The sequence below is a fragment of the Rutidosis leptorrhynchoides genome, chromosome 7 (assembly GCF_046630445.1).
Source record: "Rutidosis leptorrhynchoides isolate AG116_Rl617_1_P2 chromosome 7, CSIRO_AGI_Rlap_v1, whole genome shotgun sequence".
Lineage (NCBI taxonomy): Eukaryota > Viridiplantae > Streptophyta > Magnoliopsida > Asterales > Asteraceae > Rutidosis > Rutidosis leptorrhynchoides.
The window spans coordinates 8,662,141-8,683,305 of record NC_092339.1 but is presented as its reverse complement, the minus strand read 5'-3'; the positions used below and the strand labels follow the sequence as shown (position 1 = coordinate 8,683,305).

The following is a 21,165-nucleotide window of genomic DNA, read 5'->3' as shown; positions in this document are numbered from 1 at the left end:
AGATTAAGATTTGGGTTGGTTACTTGTTAGTAGGCTAGTTGGGCTTACATGGTCATTCATGCCCGTTATAAAGGTCCCGTGTGCAAGACTACGCGCTATTAAAATTAATGTGAATATAGTGTTATAAAGTGGAGTGGAGAGGCTGTTAATCTTGCTTTACACACATGGAATGTAAAAAATCTATAAGAAAGGTCTTTGTCAAGACAACCTGCACACGAGCATACAGCTATTAAAACCTTTTTTTTACACGTTAAATTATATAAAAAATCACACGTAGCAACAAGCGAAAGCCTTAGAACACTCGCTCTTAAGAAAAACATGAACCAGTTACGTTATAAATATCAGCACAATGTTGACACGTGTACAACTAATGCATCCTTCAAATGTTTAGGTTAGCACATTCTCAAATCCACCTGTTGGTTCTTGTTCCTCTGCTTTTGTGTATTGCACATGCAGAAGGTAACAAGAGCAATCGAACATGGCTCATTGGGTTAGATCAAAATGCAGGAAACGGGTCAGGAACCATGGTGCCATGGTTTAGGCGAGTTAGGAAACAAGCCCTTGTAGGGTGCGAGGATAGGCCATGGATATGTAATGAGGGTGAGGAACCAGCTCGTGTTAGAAGACGCTGTTGTAATAATCGTTGTGTTGAGGTGACATCAGATGTGAATAATTGTGGAGTATGCGGGATTCGATGCCCGTTTACTTGGCAATGTTGCCGAGGTGTATGCACCGATACCTCCATGAATCCATCCAATTGTGGGCAGTGTTTCAACCGATGCCCGTTTTTTACGTTCTGCACTTACGGGATGTGCGGATATGCGGGACCCACACCTCCTTTCCCTCCCCAACCCCCAAATCCGCCATTTCCTCCCCGACCACCGAGACCTCCATTTCCTCCTAAACCCCCGAAACCATCTCCATTTCCTCCTAAACCACCAAAGCCGCCAAGAAGAGAGCCAGAGCAACCCGAACCGCCACAAGGTCAACCTATTCCAAAAGTTGGTCAACCACCGTTAGGTGATGGCTCAGCACCTCCAGGATTCGGTGAACCGCCACTATTCGATGGTCTGATGCCTCCACAGTTTGGTGAACAGCCACCGGTACAACATGATAAACATGTTTGATCTTCTGCTGCGGTCTGCTTGTTGAGTTTATTGTGCATACATGTTTAAGTTGTCATGCATCTGATGTTGTCAGTGGGCAATTGTTCTACTATTGGGACATTGATTTGTTTAGCTCATGTATATCATATCATATCGTTTATGAATAAAATAAAATTGTTTATTTTTTATTTATTCTACTATAAGCTCTATCTCTTCCATTATACGTAGTATATGAATTATTGCTGGTTTTCGGTTTTTTCGCCTATGGAATCCCGTTCTAGCGATCAACCTTTTTAATCCTTTTTTTATGCACAACCTTTTGAATCATATACTCATGTTCAACCTTTTTGATTCATTTTTTCAAATTCACAGTGATTACTTTCGAGAGGTTTTAAAGCTTATGAAGTAAAAAATGTTTTTTTTTTTTTTTTTTGGGTTCGCAGAGGAAAACTTCACTAGCGACAATCACATTGATCCCCACTAACGAGTAAAATTCCTGGGTGACGAACCCCGAGCGACGAGACCCGTAACAAGGTGAATTAATCTTAATGATGTTAGGACTACGTTTTCATAGTAGTTTTTGAGGTTTTTACAATAGCTTTTGCGTTTAAATACCATTCAACAAACTATACATATAATAAAAATGTTTGTAATAATTTTTTTGGGACTATAAGGTGACAAATTCTAAATTACAATGTCCAGACTCGAAAGTGGTGAGAAAGCAGAGCAAAACGGGATGATGCACACAGAACTTTTTTTTTGCCGAAAATAACGAAAACTTTATAAAAACGAAAACGTTTTCGAAAAGAAAACGAATTTAACAAGAAGTATAAACGAGGATCCGACGAGGCTCGTACCTAGAAAGCGGTTAACTAACTAACTAACTATCTATATCGATCCTCACCTAACCTAACCTAACCTAACCTAACCTAACCTAAACCGAGACAAAACCAAGAAACTAAAAGCAAACGAATACAACGAATTATGAGTACAAAAGATTATAAGGAAACATGAGGCCGATAAAAAGAACTCAAATGTCCTTAATGAACACGCCGAACTTTGTCATTTCCGCACCTTGAACTTTGTGAACTCGTTTTGTGATAATAAAACATTACCTTATAAATTCATGAAGACTTCTATAGAAAAGTCATGAATAAAAGTGAATAAATATTATATTTGTATTTTCTCATATGAAAAAATAATACAAGAAGTAATTTTTCGAATAGATATTCCTTATGTTTTTTTAGTTATGTAATTTTAAGTATATAAGTAAGTAACTATAGTTAACAATTGCCATTGCCATTGCCATTGCCATTGCCATTGCCAACACATACTAAAAGCAAACCACAATAATGTCGTTTCATACTTTTCCCCATGTTGCTTTTTACACATAAACCTAACATCATGCTGAATAGTGACATGATGTTATAATACATACTAAAAGCAAACCACAATATTGTCATTTCCTACTTTTTCCCATGTTGCTTTTTAATGTAGAGAGCTGACGTCATATACACATAATCCTAACATCATGCTGAATACTGACATCATGTTATGTTATGCTGACGAATTTAATTTTTTTCTTAAACGTCATCTTTTTCTTTCCTTTATAATATATATATATATATATATATATATATATATATATATATATATATATATATATACTAAAAGCAAACCACAATAATGTCGTTTCATACTTTTTCCCATGTTGCTTTTTAATGTAGAGAGCTGACGTCATATACACATAATCCTAACATCATGCTGAATACTGACATGATGTTATAATACATACTAAAAGCAAACCACAATATTGTCATTTCCTACTTTTCCCCATGTTGCTTTTTAATGTAGAGAGCTGACGTCATATACACATAATCCTAACATCATGCTGAATACTGACATCATGTTATGTTATGCTGATGAATTTAATTTTTTTCTTAAACGTCATCTTTTTCTTTCCTTTATAATATATATATATATATATATATATATATATATATATATATATATATATATATATATATATATATATATATATATATATATATATATATATATATAGTGGCAGGATCAATGGGGAAGTAACCAATCGGGGGGAAGCGGGGGGAAGCAAAAAAAAAAAAATTCATTTTTTTGGAATTTTTTTTTCCGGCATCAAGATCACACAAAAATATGAACGTTTAGAAGAGACACTTTGTGATGAATGTTATTATTTAGGCGGGAAAACGATCGACAAAAATAACATTCAAGATAATATTGTTCGTGAAGAATATGAACGTTTTTTTTCTTCATGTTTTGTGAAGTAAAATTTAGCCCGATTTAGAGTTTAGAGTTTAGGGTTTAGGGTTTAGGGTTTGGTGTTTTGGGTTTATTCCATAAACCCAAAACACCAAACTCTAAACCCTAAACCCTAAACTTTAAACCGTTCGTGTTAAAAACTCAATTTAAATCCTAAATCTAAACCCTAAACCCTAAATTTCTAAACCCTAATATATAAACCCTATAAACCCTAATATCTAAACCCCAATAGCTAAACCTCAACATACGCTCGAAAAACACGATAATTGTTATATATTACTTCTTCGAGAGTTTTTCCGCCAAAATAAAAACATTTATCACAAAGTGTCTCTACTAAATGTTCATATTTTCATCCCATCTATAATGTTCGTGAACAAAGTTTTTTCAAAAAACAAAAAAAAAAAGTTTTTGCTTCCCCCCGATTGGTTACTTCCCTCTTGATCCTACCACTATATATATATATATATATATATATATATAGTCAAAAGTTCAAACGAGCTCTCCAAAAATGGCGAGAACCGCGAGAACTTTTGATTTATAAAGATTTTCACATTTAGCTAGATTGAATTACACATAAATATTGATGGAGAGTACGAATGTTCATAAAATAGTTTGAAAACACTTATATTTTACTTATATAATCAAATATATAGTTTCACGTTCACATCGCATATTTGTTTCTGAACATGTGAACAATTTCATATAATTAACAATTTAACATGTAATTTGTGCTAATGAACATATGTTTGTTAATGATATTAGTATTAATTAACATTTGCATGTAATTTGTTGAATTTAAATGCATAAAAATTACAAAATTAAAATGTTCTCGCAGTTCTCGTCTTTTTTGTGGTTCTCGTTTGAACCTACAAAAAGGCATTTGCTTATGTGGCATTTTGCTATTAATTTGAATTAATTGTTCATTATAATTATATATACAACATATACATACATATATTATATATATATATTATATATACACAAAGGAAATAAAGGAAATTTATACATTTCCATAATTTTAGGATCTTTAATTCAACACTTTTTTTTTTCGGCGAAAAAAGATGATTATATTAATAGAAACTTTCATTAAAACAATGAAGATTTATTGTCCAAATACAATGAAAGAGGCATGTGTAGCTCATAACAAGAACTAGCCCAAAATACATGAAAAGAACTAGTAAACTTAAACTAAAAAAACATTGAAAGGCTAAAGATATAGAAACAAATAAGGGAGCAAAACTCGTACTGTTATGCACCAAAGTGGCAATATGCAATTTCACAACGTGAATTAAATACACAATAACGAAAATGTGAATTATCAAGTTTTTTTCGGAACTTTTAGTTCTAGTGGAAATTGAATTATACTTGGTATCCATATTGGTTGTATTTTTTTTTGTATAGTAGGTCATTGTATATAATAATTCTAAAATAATATAATTTAAATTTTAAACTAACGTTATGTTTTCTATAAATATCACGTAGTATATAATTTTTATATAATTTTTATATAATTAAAAAGATATTAATGATGAGAAAAAAAATTATCGACATTAAGTTACTAATACCACTCAAAATCACTTTTGAAGTTTCTCAACACCGTAGACTCTTAAACTCAAAAGAGCTTTTAAAATTTGTCAATAGAACTTTTAAAATTTGTCAACACCACGGGCTCTTACACTTAAAAGAATTTTTAAAATTTATCAACACCACGGGTTCTTAAATAATTCTTATATTTTTTCTATTTTTTTAGTATCGATATTTACATACCAATATGAACTGCAAATTACATTTTTTGCACGGTTTTGTAAACACCCGTACAATGCGCGGGCTCAAAAACCTAGTGTGTGTGTGTGTATATATATATATATATATATATATATATATATATATATATATATATATATATATATATATATATATATATATATATATAGTGAAGGGATCCAGAGAGAACTAGGGGTGGGAGAGAACCCAGGGAACTCAATTTATACAGAGTTCGGATTCGAATTATGTAGTAGTCGCGACGCGATGAGCAACAGCCGCGGCGCAAGTTTGAGCTCAAAATCTGTTTCGGTTCAATCTGCAAGTTCAATCTACAACAGATTGGGTTCAATCTGTACAAAAAATGAGCTCTATCTGTGTACAGATTGAACCCAATCTGTGTAAAAAAAACGTTTTTTTTTTAACTATAAGTTTAGTCTGCTGCAGATCAAAGTTCAATCTGCATACAGATCGAAGTTCAATCTGCATACAGATTGAAGGTAAGTCTGCAGATCTAAGTTCAATCTGTGTTGGTTCCGTGGGTTCTCTCCTATTATTGGTTCTCTATTGTTGATCAACACTTAAAATAGATGTAAACAACCATTTTTACAAACTTCTGGGGTGAGAGAGAACCCAGGGAACTCAATCTATACAGAGTTCGAATTCGAATTATATACTAGTCGCGATGCGATAAGCAACAGCCGCGACGCGATGAACAACAACCGCGACTCGAGTTTGAGCTCAAAATCTGTATCGGTTCAATCTGTACACAGATTGGGTTCAATCTGTGTACAGATTGAACCCAATATGTGTAAAAAAACGTTTTTTTATCTGTAAGTTCAGTCTATAATATAATAACTGTGAATCGATAATTGTTTTTTTTTTTTTTTTTTTTTTTTTTTTTTTTTTCCTTAGTGGATGGTCAAATGTCAATTTAACCAAAGGGTACTTCTTGTTTATTTATTCATTCTGTAAACATTACGAGTATATGCCTCGAATCATACTTTTCATTGCATCAAAATCTAAATCCAAATGAAGTATTAAAAAAGGTGGCTGTAAAAGCTTAATCATGTGAAATTGGAGTAGGTTTTTTATAACCTTTATCTCTCGCAGTTTTTCTTTGTTGGAAAGATTGGTTTGTTTTTTCAACTCTTTTTCCTTTCTTTTTGGGCCCAAGAGCCATACGCTTACCCTTATTAAAAGCAACGATAATGTAAACTGCAACCGTAATGTTTTTCCTTTCTTTTAGGCTTTAGGTATTATTCTACGTTGATCAAACGGTAATTTTAATACAATTGTCAATATGTCGCGAATTAGGTAAAATAATTAAAATCGACTTTTATATAATAATAATTATAATATAATAATTATTAAAAATTAAAATTAAAATGTATAAGTCCTTTTTACAGTAGCATTTTAGCAACAGAAAATCAATAAATATACAATTTACATATATTAACCTTTGCCGATTAAACCCCAGCTAAATATTCCCCTATAAATTGATAAAAAAAAAAAAAATTGCACCATTTTACACTCCATTCGAGCTCAATCAAAAAACCTTGCATTTTGGAGGTAATTTCTCGTTTTCAATCTCATCCTTATCGTACTTAATCGTGCCTGTTCATGTTTTTATCACTTTTAGGATTAGTTGATTTATTTTTCTTTTTCATTTTTTTCTGAAAAAACCTCACAAACTGATGTATCGAATATACACATCATATTCTATCATTATTAGCCCTAATTTAAGTTAACTGCAATTATCTCTGAATATGATAAAATGGTACTTAGGTTGTCAGTCAGGAAATTTGACCTTACCGAGTTCAATAATGGAAAAAGGGGTTTTGGTTTGACTTTTAAAGTCAAAATAGACATTAGATGTTATATGCATTGGGCTTGGCTGCAACTAGTACTTAATGTTAAAAATTAGGAATCAAACTCAGCTACTTGTTAGTGTTACATTTATCTCACTAATCTGTTGTCATGCTACAAAGTTCTTTGTTATTTTCTAATATACAGAACACACACCATACATATAATCGCGTACAATCGCGTTTACTCGAACTTTTTTATAAACGGTTTAACTGTAAACACCCCTTCAAAAAAACAATGCAACTTTAATCGGACATTCCAAAATGTAAACTGTTACATTACAACTTTAATGTTGTGCTAAATTGAGTTCCGTGTCTTGTAATGATTTGCAGCTTAGAAATTTATTGGTTTGACGTTAAAAAAAAAATACATGATTATATACATCTTGACGTTGTTTGTATATATTAAAAAAAAAAAAAAAAAAAAAAAAAAAAACTGAATGTTGTGGATCTGTGAGTACACTTTTGGTCACAATTTTGTGGGACAAACTTTTCAGGTGAAAATCGACTTGAGGCAATGTCATCTTGTGCGTTTTCTACACATACATTGCATGACACCCTGCAAAATCATGAATCGATTTATTATAAACCGAGTTGCTTTAATGAGTGTTTGAAGAAAAACTGTGTATCTGGTGGGTTGTCTCATCTGAAGACGACCTGGCGACAAACTGGAAGGCTTCAATGCAGGGCTTTAAACGTTGAAAATAATCGTACTTTCTTGAAAGGGGATGCGTTTCAGCTTGACGATGTAATTGAAGCACAACAGTTTGATAGGGAGATACTGAGTGCTATATTTGAAGTAACACGTGAAATGGAAACGATTGAGAAAAAGTCACGTGGTAACCAGCTGTTGAAAGGTTATTTAATGGCTACTCTGTTTTATGAACCTTCAACCAGGACCAGGCTTTCGTTTGAATCAGCAATGAAACGGTTGGGTGGTGAAGTTTTGACAACAGAAAATGCACGCGAGTTTTCATCTGCTGCAAAAGGAGAGACACTTGAAGGTAGATTATAGAGGTGTATATTTCTGTATATATAAAACTGCAAGACCAAAATGTTCAGGGTCAACTTAACACGTTTTGACTGATACATTTTGGCCAACTCTTGTTGTTTCAAGTGTTTCTTGATCTTTTGTGATGTTGAGTTTTGATACGATACTGTTTTGCAGATACAATAAGGACGGTTGAAGGGTATTCGGACATAATTGTAATGAGGCATTTTGAAAGTGGGGCTGCTCGAAGAGCTGCCATGACAGCTAACATCCCCGTCATAAATGCTGGTGATGGACCTGGACAGCATCCTACTCAGGTACATTGTGTGTCTTTATTTAATCGATATAGCTATAGATTATTATCCTTAATATCTAGATATATAGCGTCTTTTGTTTACTTTTCATAGATGACTGTAATCTTTGTGCATTTGGGTTTTTTCTTAGTGGATTATTTTTGTTGATTTTATTTTGTGACAAATACAACAGGCCCTTCTTGATGTTTACACTATTGAAAGAGAGATAGGTAAATTGGATGGAATTAAAGTTGGACTGGTCGGGGATCTTGCTAATGGACGAACCGTGCGATCCCTTGCATATCTTCTAGCCAAATACAATGATGTGAAGATCTACTTTGTTTCTCCGGAGGTTGTCAAAATGAAGGTATGGACTTAGTGTGAAGATCTTGAAGGTCTTCGATTTGAGTTTCAAAGGGAGGCCATTGGTTATTAACACATTTTTGAGCACATACAAATAATGGTCTAAAGAAAATGATTGATCAAGTACATAGTATTACGCGATGTGTTAATTTCCATACATCTTCGGTGGCAAATGATGCTGGTTGGGTTAATCAATGGGTTGTGTCAAAATATTTGACTTTTTGTGTGTCAAATATAGGATGTTTTATTAAGCTTTCTAAAACAAACTTTTGGCCAATTTTTGACCCGTCCCTTCACTCCCTCCTGAACTATTTTTTAAGATTCCAATCGATTAGAGTAATAGATGACCTGAATCAACTTTTTTGTACTTAAATGGGTCAAAACTTGTAACTCTACCTAAATCTTCAGGGAGATCCAAGACAGCAAAAGGATCAAACTGAAAAGAAAAAAAAAACATAAAAAAAATATTCTAATTACCTCATAAGTCATAAGCGAACATTACTGTTCAAATCATGCTTCATATCTAACCCGAAAGACCATCATAGGAAGGCTTATGTTCCCTTACATTGCAATAAACATCACAATGATGTACTTGTTTATATGTTTGTTTGGTCAATAGGATGACATAAAGGAGTACTTGACTTCAAAGGGAATCGAATGGGAAGAAAGTGCAGATCTAATCGAAGTAGCTTCCAAATGTGACGTGGTATATCAAACTCGCATCCAACGAGAGCGGTTTGGGGAAAGAATTGATCTTTATGACGATGCTCGTGGAAAGTACATTGTCAATCGTGATATCTTGAGTGTCATGCAGAAACATGCAGTGGTCATGCATCCTCTCCCTAGGCTTGATGAGGTAAGGCTGCTCCTAAATGGGTCGGATTTGGGTCGAAACGGGTCATGGGTTGAAACGAGACAGTTTTTTTGTACATAACAACTATCCCTGACTACTTTGTCTATTTCAGTCAGATGTCGAAATTTAAACCCATTTACTCCTAATTGATTTGCCCTCTTTATATATAAAAGGGCTCAAACTAAAACGATAAATAAACAAAATAGTTTCATTATTGCAACTTACGTTCAGAAATTTTCCTTTTCTACAAATGATACCAACTTCCTTATAACCTTTTATTAATCATACGGCGTACATTTTAACATAAGATACTATGATTGATGATAAGTTGAAAGTAGGTTCCTAGCGTAATTGTCTGAGTACGTTACCTTAATTGGAGAAACTGTGAAAACAGGTTTGTATCTGTGCAGTTACCCCATTTCTAATGTATATAACCTTCTTCATGTTTTTATCAATAATTCACACATTCGTTAATAAATGGATAAAACGGTCTGCATATGGTATAGACCCAAGGTGCCCGTTTTGCCTGTTCAAGTTTGATGTCTTGTTTCATGAATCATGATTCAAATAGTGCATTTACCGTTTTGTGATGCTATGTAGATCACGGTAGAAGTAGATGGGGATCCAAGAGCTGCGTACTTTAGACAAGCAAAAAACGGGCTTTACATTCGAATGGCTTTGTTGAAGCTGTTACTTCTCGGTTGGTGACATCCATGTTTTGGTAGCTGCAGCATCCTTCGTGTCCGTTTGGGATCCTAACACCAAAATCTGCATGTAATAAGGTTAATTTCACTCATTTGTTGTTTACAATTTTGAATCAAGTGGACATGTAATAAGGTTACCGGACAACCTGTTCATAACTTTCATCATATGCAGCGTATCTTGTTATGATCAGAAAGTTTGAGTTGTTTTTCAACCAGAGTCCTAATAATAAATGTGCAATTTTTTACATTTGTCTATAAGATCTCAATATCTCATATATGTAAGTTGATATAATAACCATTATTATATTATTATTATTATGGCTGATGTTAGAGAAAGGATAATAGTAAAAGAGAAATGATACATCCAGACAACTTCTACAAAAATAAATTTCAAAATTTACATGTACCCTATTTTGCAACAAAGAAAGTATAAGAGAAAAAGGAAAAAAAGAAAAAAAATGGATAAGATTTGTTCAGAATTCAGATGTTAATTTCTTGCTGTGACGTCAACGCTTCAAATGACTAAACAATTTAGGAATCTCACTGCATAATAAAGTTTGGTGTAACTTTGACACTTATGATGCCCCTACCTGGGCCGAGGCCCCTTTCGTAGCTTATGGCAAAGCTGCGGGTTCATGAGCAAGTGAATGAACGAGCCAGTGACGGTCAACTCAGTCAGAGCGGAATCGGTCAGACAAGGTTATCGTCAGACGATGCAGTGCAAGCGACAGGTAGCGCTTGCCATATGAAGAAGGCGACTACAATGGGAGACGAAGGCGACGTGAGCTTGCCATATAGATGTAGCGCTTGCAAGGCAATTCAGACGACATTAGCAAGATGTAGCGCAAGCTAGGTTACGATAGCGTTTGCCATAAAGAAGCTCTCAACTCAGTCAGAGCAGAAGCGGTCAGACAAGGTTATCGTCAAACGATGTAGTGCAAGCGACAGGTAGCACTTGCCATATGAAGAAGGCGAGACGAAGGCGACGTGAGCTTGCCATATAGATGTAGCGCTTGCAAGGCAATTCAGACGACATTAGCAAGATGTAGTGCAAGCTAGGTTACGATAGCGTTTGCCATAAAGAAGCTACCTAGAAAGCAGAGGCGAGCGATAGTACAAGCAAGCTAACACGCGGGCGAGGTTAAAGAGGTCTTGTGCAACCTTCGGATTGTCGCAAGCGCAACCTTTGACCCTAACACTTTAATCCTTATTTACTATTAAATAAGAATTTCATAGTGTAAAAGAGAGTTCTCCTCTTACCACCGAAGCTTGACTTGAGTGGTATGGGGTGAGATTCAACTTGGGGTACTGCCAACCCATGTTCAATTCTCACTCCAAGCAGGGAATTTTCAACCTTTGATGGTACTGCCAACATCAATGCGATTTGGGAAGGTCTCTGGGGTTTTTTTCCCAACCTTCGATGGTACTGCCAACATCGTCGTGAATTGGGTTTCCTCCTAACGTGTGTGTGTGTGACAAATGAGAGTATTCGATGTCGATATCGTTGTTAAAAAAAAAAAAAAAAAAAGAGTTCTCTTATTCTTGATTTTTGTTGTAATTGTGGTGTTTGCTTCTTATGGTCGACATTTTCTTTTATCATGGGGTTCGGCGGGCTCCATTTTCCTTCATTCTCTGCTGGGCCCTTCTTCCGGCCCATCGGGCTTTGAGAATTCGGAGCTTGGGGAAAACAAAGTATTGACCCGATCATTTGTTACGGTTGAGGCTTTCTGAAGTCTGAATGAGTATGACCATAAGCAACCAAACAATCTTCGTTGCTTATAGAGTACAATGTTACCGGATCGTTTTATCGGTTTTAAGAGTCTTCGCTTTCCTTTCGCAAGGCAGCTAAGGCTCCTTTCCCAGTTCACATCTCGAAGGGAAAAATTGGGTACGAAATCACCTTAGTTTGTATTATGAGGTGTTGTGCTGTAAGAAAATGTTATTGGGGTGAGCTTTGTAGGGGCCTTATAGTTTTATTGGTGATGTGATAAAACATAAATTGTGAGAAGATTTAATATAATATACATATGCTATACACTCACAACTCTCCCAAAATGTAGGCTTCACATCCCACAAATGGCGTATTATTATAAAATGAAAAATATCCCCATGAAACAAAGAAAAACGTCACCGTTATGGATGTTTTTCTTGTAAGAAAGCTGAAAGCTCCCTAAAACTATGTAACAACGTGATGAAACAATTCAATATGGTATATGGGATGAAAATAGTGATATCATTTTGTGAATTATGTTCCATATCTCTTAATAAAATAAATATTTGCTATGTAGTACTTTCTCCGTCCCAAATTTATTGTTCACTATTATATTTTGAAATGTCTCAAATTAAGTGTCAACTTCTATAAATGGATAAGAATAATGTAAGAGAAAAAAAATTTGTGCCCTTAGTTTATTCATGTAGGACAAAAAAAGATAAATAAAAAGAAAGAGGTAAAATTAGAAAGTTAACAAAATGATACATGTGACATGTCATTTTTCTTAAAGTGCATGTTTTTTGTAAGATAATAGATTTGAGACGGAGAGAATAATCCATTTGTCACATCCGTTCATACTAAAAAAGCATAATCATTAGGGAGTACTATTATTTTTATATATAATATATAATGATATTTTTGCCATCTATTAATAATTTAAAATTATTTCACTTTTTTGTTATTTGAATATTGATAGATTAATATTCATTATAGTAAATAATACTCGCATTGTACAACTAATTATATTTAGTTTTCGAAGTTGTGATGTGATTCAGCGGTTGGTGGCCTGCCCAAAGAGAGGTCACTAGTTCGACCTCGTTGGTTACATATTAACCCACAATGCCATGAAGTTCCACCCATGACAACTTTTCCACATCGCGTTGGGGTTAAAGGGGAGGGGGGAGATTACCGCGTGAGTGGTTAAGTCCTTCCTGGGTGATCCTAACAGCTGTTCAAAAAAAAAATATATTTAGTTTTCAAATTTTATAATGAATAATAAAATTAATACGGGCCTAAAGTAAAATAATGGACCTTAATACGCGACTAACGGAGTAATACATTTGTAACATTCGTTCATACACGAATAACATTTTCTTTGTCTTTGTGGACACGTTGCATCTAACTTTCAATCAAAAATAAAGAGTGCCTACATCCATGCATAAACCAACCGTTTGACTACTAACTGAAAAAAACAAACTCCACGAAAATGGACGTCTTACAATCACCGATTAAGCCGGAAACAAATATCGACGAACCAAAAGACAGTTACCATTTAGCATACATGATTCATTTCTTACTTGGTGCTGGTTATTTGGTTCCATGGAATGCTTTCATAACAGCCGTTGACTATTTTCAATATTCATACCCAAACAAACACATCAACAAAGTGTTTTCGGTTGGTTATATGTCTGCTTCCGTTACAGTTCTTTTTACTCTCATGTGTTGCTCCAGCCGGATTAAGCAATCTTCGGTTCGGGTGCGTATGAATGTGGGTCAGAGTTTGTTTATTTTGGCTCTCATGGTGCCACCTTTGACTGATTGGGTTGACCCTGGTGTTCGAACGGATATAGATTTTTCGGTGCTTGTTACGATGGTTGTGGTTAGTGGTTTGGCTAACGGATTAGTGGGTGGAAGTTTAGTTGGATCTACCGGAGAACTTCCCGGACGGTACATGCAAGCTGTATTCGCCGGCAATGCTACCGCCGGTATGATTTTTACGGGTTCTTCTTTAACTAATTCAACCATCCAATATAGGCTAGTGGCTAGGTAAGAGCTCTCAAGATCATCTAGTTATCTCAGAGTTGATTAAAGAGACTATCAAAAACGGTTATAGGATAACCTGCACTACAAAATAAAGCTAAGTTTCATTTTGACGTTTTCATTCTTTGACGGTTTAAAACGTGGATAATTAGACATTTTTATGATACCTATAAGTGTCACAAAAATTTTTAACGCTTAAAGCGTCAAAAGGTAAAACCCAATGACACTTAAAAGTGTTAAAAAAGTAATAACACTTGGAATTGTTGACACCATATTTTTCCACGCTTCAAAGTTTTTGACGCCATATTTTCTTCACTTCTAACTTGTATTCACATTTTTAAGTGTGAAAAACTCTTTCAATAAGTGTTTAAAACTAGTTCAAAATGTGTTAAAACTACAAGATTATTTGAAGTGCGGTTATACCTCGTATGTCCGAGGAAAAATAATTTCCCTTTCTAGGTAGTTTCTCCGGCTAGTTTCTCCCAGGGTCGAAACGGTTATATAACTCAGTTAGACTGCGTACAGCTGAGTAAAATAATTCTGCTTCCCGGATATTTTCTCCCCCGAATTAGAAATAGTCACGGGATAACCCGGTTAAGCCGAATACATTTGAGTAAAACTAGTTACCCTTCCCAAAACTAGTTACCCTTCCCAGGTAGTTTCTCCGGACAATAGCCTTGGGTAGTTTCTTCCCGTATAATCTGAACAGTAAAAAAATTGAAATCTGTCTGTTTACTTAAGTTAATTCACATTAACTTATTTTTGATAAGAAAAACCGATCCCACGGATTAATATGATCCTTATTATACAGGACTTATGGTTTCTATATTAAGAATCTTAACAAAGGCGTCGCTTCCACACACACAAAAAGGTCTGCGGATCAGCACACGGATCTACTTTATTACCAGCGTTCTCATCGTGCTTTCGTGCATCATTTGCACTAATTTGTTACACAAGTTACCAGTAATTAAATGTTACCGTAACAGAAAACACATTGACCTGGCTCTGACCCATCATAAGTCATTACAGTCATCTTTTTGGGTAGTGGTAAAAAAGATCCGGTGGCAAGTACTCGCAGTCTTCATACTATACATTGTTTCACTTTCGATTTTCCCAGGGTATTTAAGTGAGAACGTTGAATCGTCCAAGTTCAAGGATTGGTATCCTATAATTCTACTCACAATGTATGATGTTGGTGATTTTTTAGGTAAGTGTTTGACTGCAATTTATGTACCTGTTAGGAGTAAGGGGGCAATATGGTGTTGTATGGTTAGATTGGTTTTTTATCCACTTTTTATAGGTTGTATTTATGGACCCAAATGGATGCATAGTGAGTTTCTGGTGATAGTTTTGACTTTGATACTAGGAACAAGCAATGGGTATTTGACTAGTGTGCTTATGATTCTTGCACCAAAGTTGGTTCCTATAGACGAATCGGAGGTGGTTGGGATCGCTATGGAGACGTTTTTGGTTGTTGGGTTAGCCGTTGGTTCGGCACTTGGTTGGCTGTGGAATCTTTAGAATACAATTTAAATAATATGTATGCAACTAAGAATTCTAAATTGGTATTATGTTAATATATCCCTAGTTTTGTGTTTATAATGATAATGATGTGCTGCAAGTTATTGTATTGGGTTAATTACATTTTTCGTTTTTGTGGTCGATTTGCGATTAGCGATTTGCGCATGGATGTACTTTAGTAAGTTTAGTTATAGAACATGTATTTCTCTAATCTCTAACCTTGTGTTGTAGCTCATATGATAGTGTGGTCTGCCTCTCGTAGCGAGAGGTCAGGACTTCGACTCCCGTGGGGTGCAACATTGCACACAAGGTTGCCCCTTTACCCTTCAATTCCACCTAAGAATGTCTTCCGCACATCGCGTTGCGGGGGCAGAGAGGGAGGGGGTTTTACCGTCCATGCCCTCGCATTGGGCGGGCTTTTCTCCTGGGCAGCAGTTGGGGGCCGATTATGCAACTGCAGCGAGATGAACGCGTGGGTGGTTAAATCCCCCTGAGTGATCTCGTACTGCTGTTAAAAAAAAAACATGTATTTCTAGTTCGGTTGCATAAGAATTCAGTTCATCAGAGCAAGTATAACAACTCACTTCATCGGAGTGCGAACCTAAACTGGACCTGAATGGTCACTTGGTCAAGAAGTCACCCAGTAGCACGAGCAGCCCAAAATGACTTGGTAAATTAGCATGTTAGGGTAGGCCCATTTTTTTAAGAGTTGTGGACATGAGCAAATAATTGGCCCTTTATTTCATGTAATTTGAAACATTTAAAAAAATTGGTTTCAGAAAATCTCAAAGTTATATTTAAAACTGAATTTATATATTTATAGTTCATATGTGCACATTAGATACGTGCATATGTGAAAATCTCAAATAATGCATAATTTAACATGCATTTTAGTTTTACTACTTTTTTTAACTTTAATCTGTTAATAATATATAAGAGTAATTAAAGAGGTTATATATGTAATTTGTTGTGTTTACGTTTATAATAATTAGTAATCTATAAATTTTCAGAATTATCTTTTTCTACTTTTGGATCGTATAATGTTCTGACATTTACTGAAATTTTAAAGAGATGAAATTTAGTTTGGTTACTTAGCTTAAATGCTTAATGGAGGAACAAATACCAAGATGTTGAAGAAGATGGCTCAAACAAAACACGGGCGTAGTCCCAGCAATGACAATGGTCATATACTAAAAAGAAAAGAAGAGTTGTTAAATAAGAGAAGATCTTTTACTTTAAAACTGTTTGGTTTGGGTTACATTTTTATATTTGATGGGTCAAAGTGTCAATAGAGATAAACTTTGGATCTTAGTTAATAACTAAACCGAGTCATACATCATTTAACAGTTAAAAATTGGCTTATATAAGAGCCATTTCTAGGACATATCCAAAAGGCCATATGATCAGAGCAACATATTATTATTATTATTATTATAAACATCAGTCAAACAGTTAAGGGCAAACATTAGTATCAAGTGTTCTATGTCTGTGGGATTAAAGCAGTACCTCCCGTGTGGTGCGTCATGGCTTCGATCTCATCTTTGTTCTCCATATCTAGCTGTTTGAGCAAAAAGTTCCAGATTAGCAACTCGGTACATCATAAGAACAGATGTTATACACGCATAAGTCGTGTGCTGGTGCATGTGATCTATATAAAGTGTTCCTGAAAGACTCATAACTACCTAAAAGCATACAACATTAGATTTGGCACAATGAGCAGGTCAGGCGAGTTGGATGGCGGGCCATAACATGCCAAGTACATTCAATAATAATTGTTGAAGTTTTTTGTTTTTTTGAACGGCAGTATCGACATCACCCAGAGAGGACTTAACCACCTCCACGATCATATGCCACCCACACACGCATTGGGAGGAAACCAAAATCGCAACAACCCTGGCAGTACGGTTGAAGGTTGGAAAAACCCCCTCCGAGAAGCTAATTGTTGGCGGTACCAATTAAATCCCGACCCTTGGAATCGAACATGCGCCTACTCGTTGAGGATAAACAGGCCGCCCCCTCGTACACCACTCAGGCAATGCCTCGGTGGACTCCTTGTTCGGGTGTGTTTGTGTTTTGTGGTGGCTGATGTTGTTGGGTTGCAATCGGTTTGGCTTCTAACACGTGTCAACGTCGTTTTTAGTAGGGACAGTTTAAGGAAGTCTCAATTGTGGGTTCACGAGTTTGTGTTCACTAGGTTGTATTTGTGCAATGAGTTGCAATTAAGTATAGTTTCAACAGTTGGGTCAAATAGATTGTAGGATCTATCAATCAGACGATGTCGGGTCGGGTCTGACTCAATTTGTAACACTTTTAGATCTACCTCAATTTTAATTCCTGTTTTTAGTCGAAAAAATTTAAAACATAGGCTACTATCTTTTATCGATTTGACCCATTAAAAAGAAAACACACTTGAAATCAAGCCATTTGTATATAACTGGGTATTTTCAATGTGCTTACACTTTTTACCAACATACAACTATACAAGTATATGTGTGTGGGTGACAGTAGAAAGCTAAACCTCGTCTGGCGTTTGGTCAGGTCGAATAAGACTCCCATCAAACAAGAATACAAGAGAGTTACGTTCTTGTGAAGTTTTGTCACAATAGGCATTCATTAGCCTCCTGAATTGTTTCGTACGCTTGATCTGAAAGAATAACTCACGCCCTTCCTACACAACAATGAGAAGCCCATAATCAAATAGCACATGATGCAATATATATCACATAAACCATGTTGAAAATTGACTTTTTTAACAAAATTCAAAGGAAACATGCTAGCACTAGGTACTAACATACATCACACATCACTCCAAGATAGTATGATTTGCATAACTTTTTAGGCACCAAATTAAAATTGTATTAGAATTTTATTGAATAGGAAGGTGTACTATCACCCACCCATATGGAAACTAGATGCATAAATATGATAACAAATAGATGTATAAATACGATGAACAATTATTTCGTATCGGGCCAAAACGCGTCATTCTTACTACAACATGTTTCCTTGACAAGTGATAAGAGTGCTCCCATCGGTACCTCCTAGTCACCGCCGTGACCACCGCCTTGCAGGGCGCTGATGTCACCAACCAGCCCTGACTCCCGCCCTGGCCATTCGCACTATTTTCTTTCTTTCTCATGCAAACTCGAGGACGAGGATATTGAAGTATTAGCAGTACTTTTTGCTTGTATACTTGTACATTTAATCAATTAAATAATATAATGGGTACAATTTTTATGAAAATGATTGTTAGTGTTTAGTCCTAAATTAGTCTTGGTGAAAAAAGTGTTGATGTAGCATTGATATGACATCTGGTCGTGTGAGGAAGTTTGTCAAGGTTGGAAGCCCTCTAATGGCTATTTTGTTTAACTAGTAAAAATATACTCCGTATTTGTCTAAAATCTGGGAACTCATCCTTTTGATGTACCCACAACAAGTACAAAACATATGGGGTTTCACCTTTTAACTTAAAGTACAAATACATACGAATGTTATAAATTACATAAAAATGGATATGAAACCAAAATACTGAATTTGAACCCTAACTACGAAACCATACTCCGGAGTCCGTACAATAAGTTTATAAACAGTATGAAGTATAACAATTATCTTACACTGAACATATGGGATACTTATAAATGATGAAGCTAAAAGTAAAAAAAACAAAAAATAACCTTAAAGTGGCCTTTGACCTTCAAAATGATGAAATCCTTTTGATTTCCAGCTGGTTTGTTCTTTTCACCGTTGATGATCGACATGTTCTTACTCTGATCGATCAAAATGTGTCACACAGTAAGCTAAGTGGAAAGTGGACACTGACGTTTTAATGACGGTCCAATGAGAGGGGTTTTTTCTTGTTTTTAGCTAAATATAAATTGGCAGGCAATTTTAATATAATAAAATAAAATAAAATGCAAAAGTTTATTCGTTATATATATTATATATTATTATTACCGTTTACTACAGTATAAATTTTAACGAAAACACTTGATGGTTTACTTATTTTAAAACAAATTAGTTAAATAGAAAGAGTAGTGAGAATATGTGAATGTTATAATTTTTTCTGAAAAGCAATTTGAGATCATTCATATGCAGTGGCAATTATAGGATTCTAATTCAATGGGGTCTCAAAAAAAATCTTCAGCACCAATTATATTAGATTGCTATTTTAGTGATAATTTACCTTTAAAAAAATTATAAATTCAAAAAATATATGGGGTCCGAGTAGTATAATTTATAGGTGTTCTATACAATTTAAAAGAATTACTATAGATTTGAAAAATATATGGGGTCATACATTTAAATTTAGTGGTGTCCTATACAATTTATAGAGTATTTTTTAATAAAAATTTTCAAACTAGCGGTGTCCCGTGACCCCACGGGTCTCTTATTAGAATCGCCTCTGTTCATATGAACTAAACCACCTACGCGATCATTTCGCAGTTGCATAACTCGCTCCAAGATGGTTGGTAAAACCATCCTCCTCTGCTGTCCCCGTAACGCAATATGCGAAATGTGACTTTGGCTGGATTTCAAGATCAAGGGGATATCATTGTGTACAATGTTATTGCCTCTGGGAATCGAACTCTCAACCTCTAACAAAGTTGTATGAATTATTATCACTGGACTAACAATACAATAATATGAATGTTATACATATAAATTGAGTATGGAACCAATAATAAATAATAAATTATTAATTAAAAAACAAGTTAAAAGCTCATCTATCAAAGTTTAAAATTTTTATAATTGTATGAACTAACGATATATTGTTTCTACACCCAATTAAATGTATATAACATTCTCATATTTACTTTATTCAAATAGAAATGAGGATGAAAAATCATTTATATAATTTTCAGCAAAAATCATACCGCATAAATAAAAATATTTACTGTCAAAATTAATAAAAAATTATAAAAAGTTAATAGCAAACATTAAACCCTTAATATACTAAACCTCGTGGGTATGTGCGTCGTTTGACACAATCAAAGGAACAAAACATGTATAAAACGACAACTTACCAAAGCGAATTCAAAAAAGTCTAAAAAAAAACCCTCAACTTTAACCAACTTATAAAACCTACACCAAAATTCAGAGGGTAAAACATAAATTCTCTTACTTAAAATAAAAACTCCACTCAAACACTTTGACAGTCCGTAGGTATGTGTGTCGTTTGACACGATCAAATGAACAAAACATGTATAAAACGACAACTTACCAAAGTGAATTCAAAAAAGTCTAAAAAACCCCCTCAACTATAACCAACTTATAAAACCTACACCAAAATTCAGGGGTAAAACATAAATTCTCTTACTTAAAATAAAAACTTCACCCAAACACTTTGACAATCCGTATCTTCTTGCTCGCCGCTAGTTAAATTCCACCGACCACACCGTTAAACTCAAAAAAAAATTATGAACAAAACGAAACTAACTACGTTCGAAACGGACACTTTTTAAAAAACGCTAAACACAACGACAGCTCGTATCTTTCTGCTCGCCGCGAGTTAAATTTTTACGACAGCACCGTCAGACTCGAAATAATTTTATGAACAAAACGAAACCAACTACGTTCAAAACGGATACTTTTTAAAAAAACGCAAAACACAACGACAGCCCGTATCTTCCTACTCGCCACGAGTTAAATTTTT

At 34.7% G+C, this 21,165-nt stretch overlaps 3 protein-coding genes across 3 annotated transcripts; 2 read left to right on the top strand and 1 right to left on the bottom strand.

The window, feature by feature from the left end:
- Positions 1 to 383: 383 nt before the first annotated feature.
- LOC139858913 (equilibrative nucleotide transporter 8-like) lies at positions 384 to 15,512 on the top strand. The gene is made up of 8 exons (XM_071847750.1): positions 384 to 1,103; positions 1,550 to 1,593; positions 5,616 to 5,668; positions 5,942 to 6,001; positions 6,084 to 6,096; positions 6,154 to 6,207; positions 13,473 to 13,936; positions 14,803 to 15,512. Exons 1-8 carry the CDS (start codon positions 384 to 386, stop codon positions 15,510 to 15,512), a joined length of 2,118 nt encoding a protein of 705 aa, XP_071703851.1.
- LOC139857790 (aspartate carbamoyltransferase 1, chloroplastic-like) lies at positions 6,707 to 10,470 on the top strand. Its single transcript, XM_071846632.1, has 6 exons — positions 6,707 to 6,740; positions 7,534 to 8,040; positions 8,205 to 8,344; positions 8,514 to 8,687; positions 9,303 to 9,539; positions 10,137 to 10,470. Exons 2-6 carry the CDS (start codon positions 7,554 to 7,556, stop codon positions 10,242 to 10,244), a joined length of 1,146 nt encoding a protein of 381 aa, XP_071702733.1. The 5' UTR covers positions 6,707 to 6,740; positions 7,534 to 7,553; the 3' UTR covers positions 10,245 to 10,470.
- Positions 15,513 to 16,969: 1,457 nt separating the features above from the next.
- LOC139858515 (small ubiquitin-related modifier 1-like) lies at positions 16,970 to 19,291 on the bottom strand. Its single transcript, XM_071847356.1, has 3 exons — positions 19,187 to 19,291; positions 18,031 to 18,180; positions 16,970 to 17,070 (listed from the first exon to the last, which is right to left on the bottom strand). Exons 1-3 carry the CDS (start codon positions 19,268 to 19,270, stop codon positions 16,993 to 16,995), a joined length of 312 nt encoding a protein of 103 aa, XP_071703457.1. The 5' UTR covers positions 19,271 to 19,291; the 3' UTR covers positions 16,970 to 16,992.
- Between the last annotated feature and the right edge of the window lie 1,874 nt (positions 19,292 to 21,165).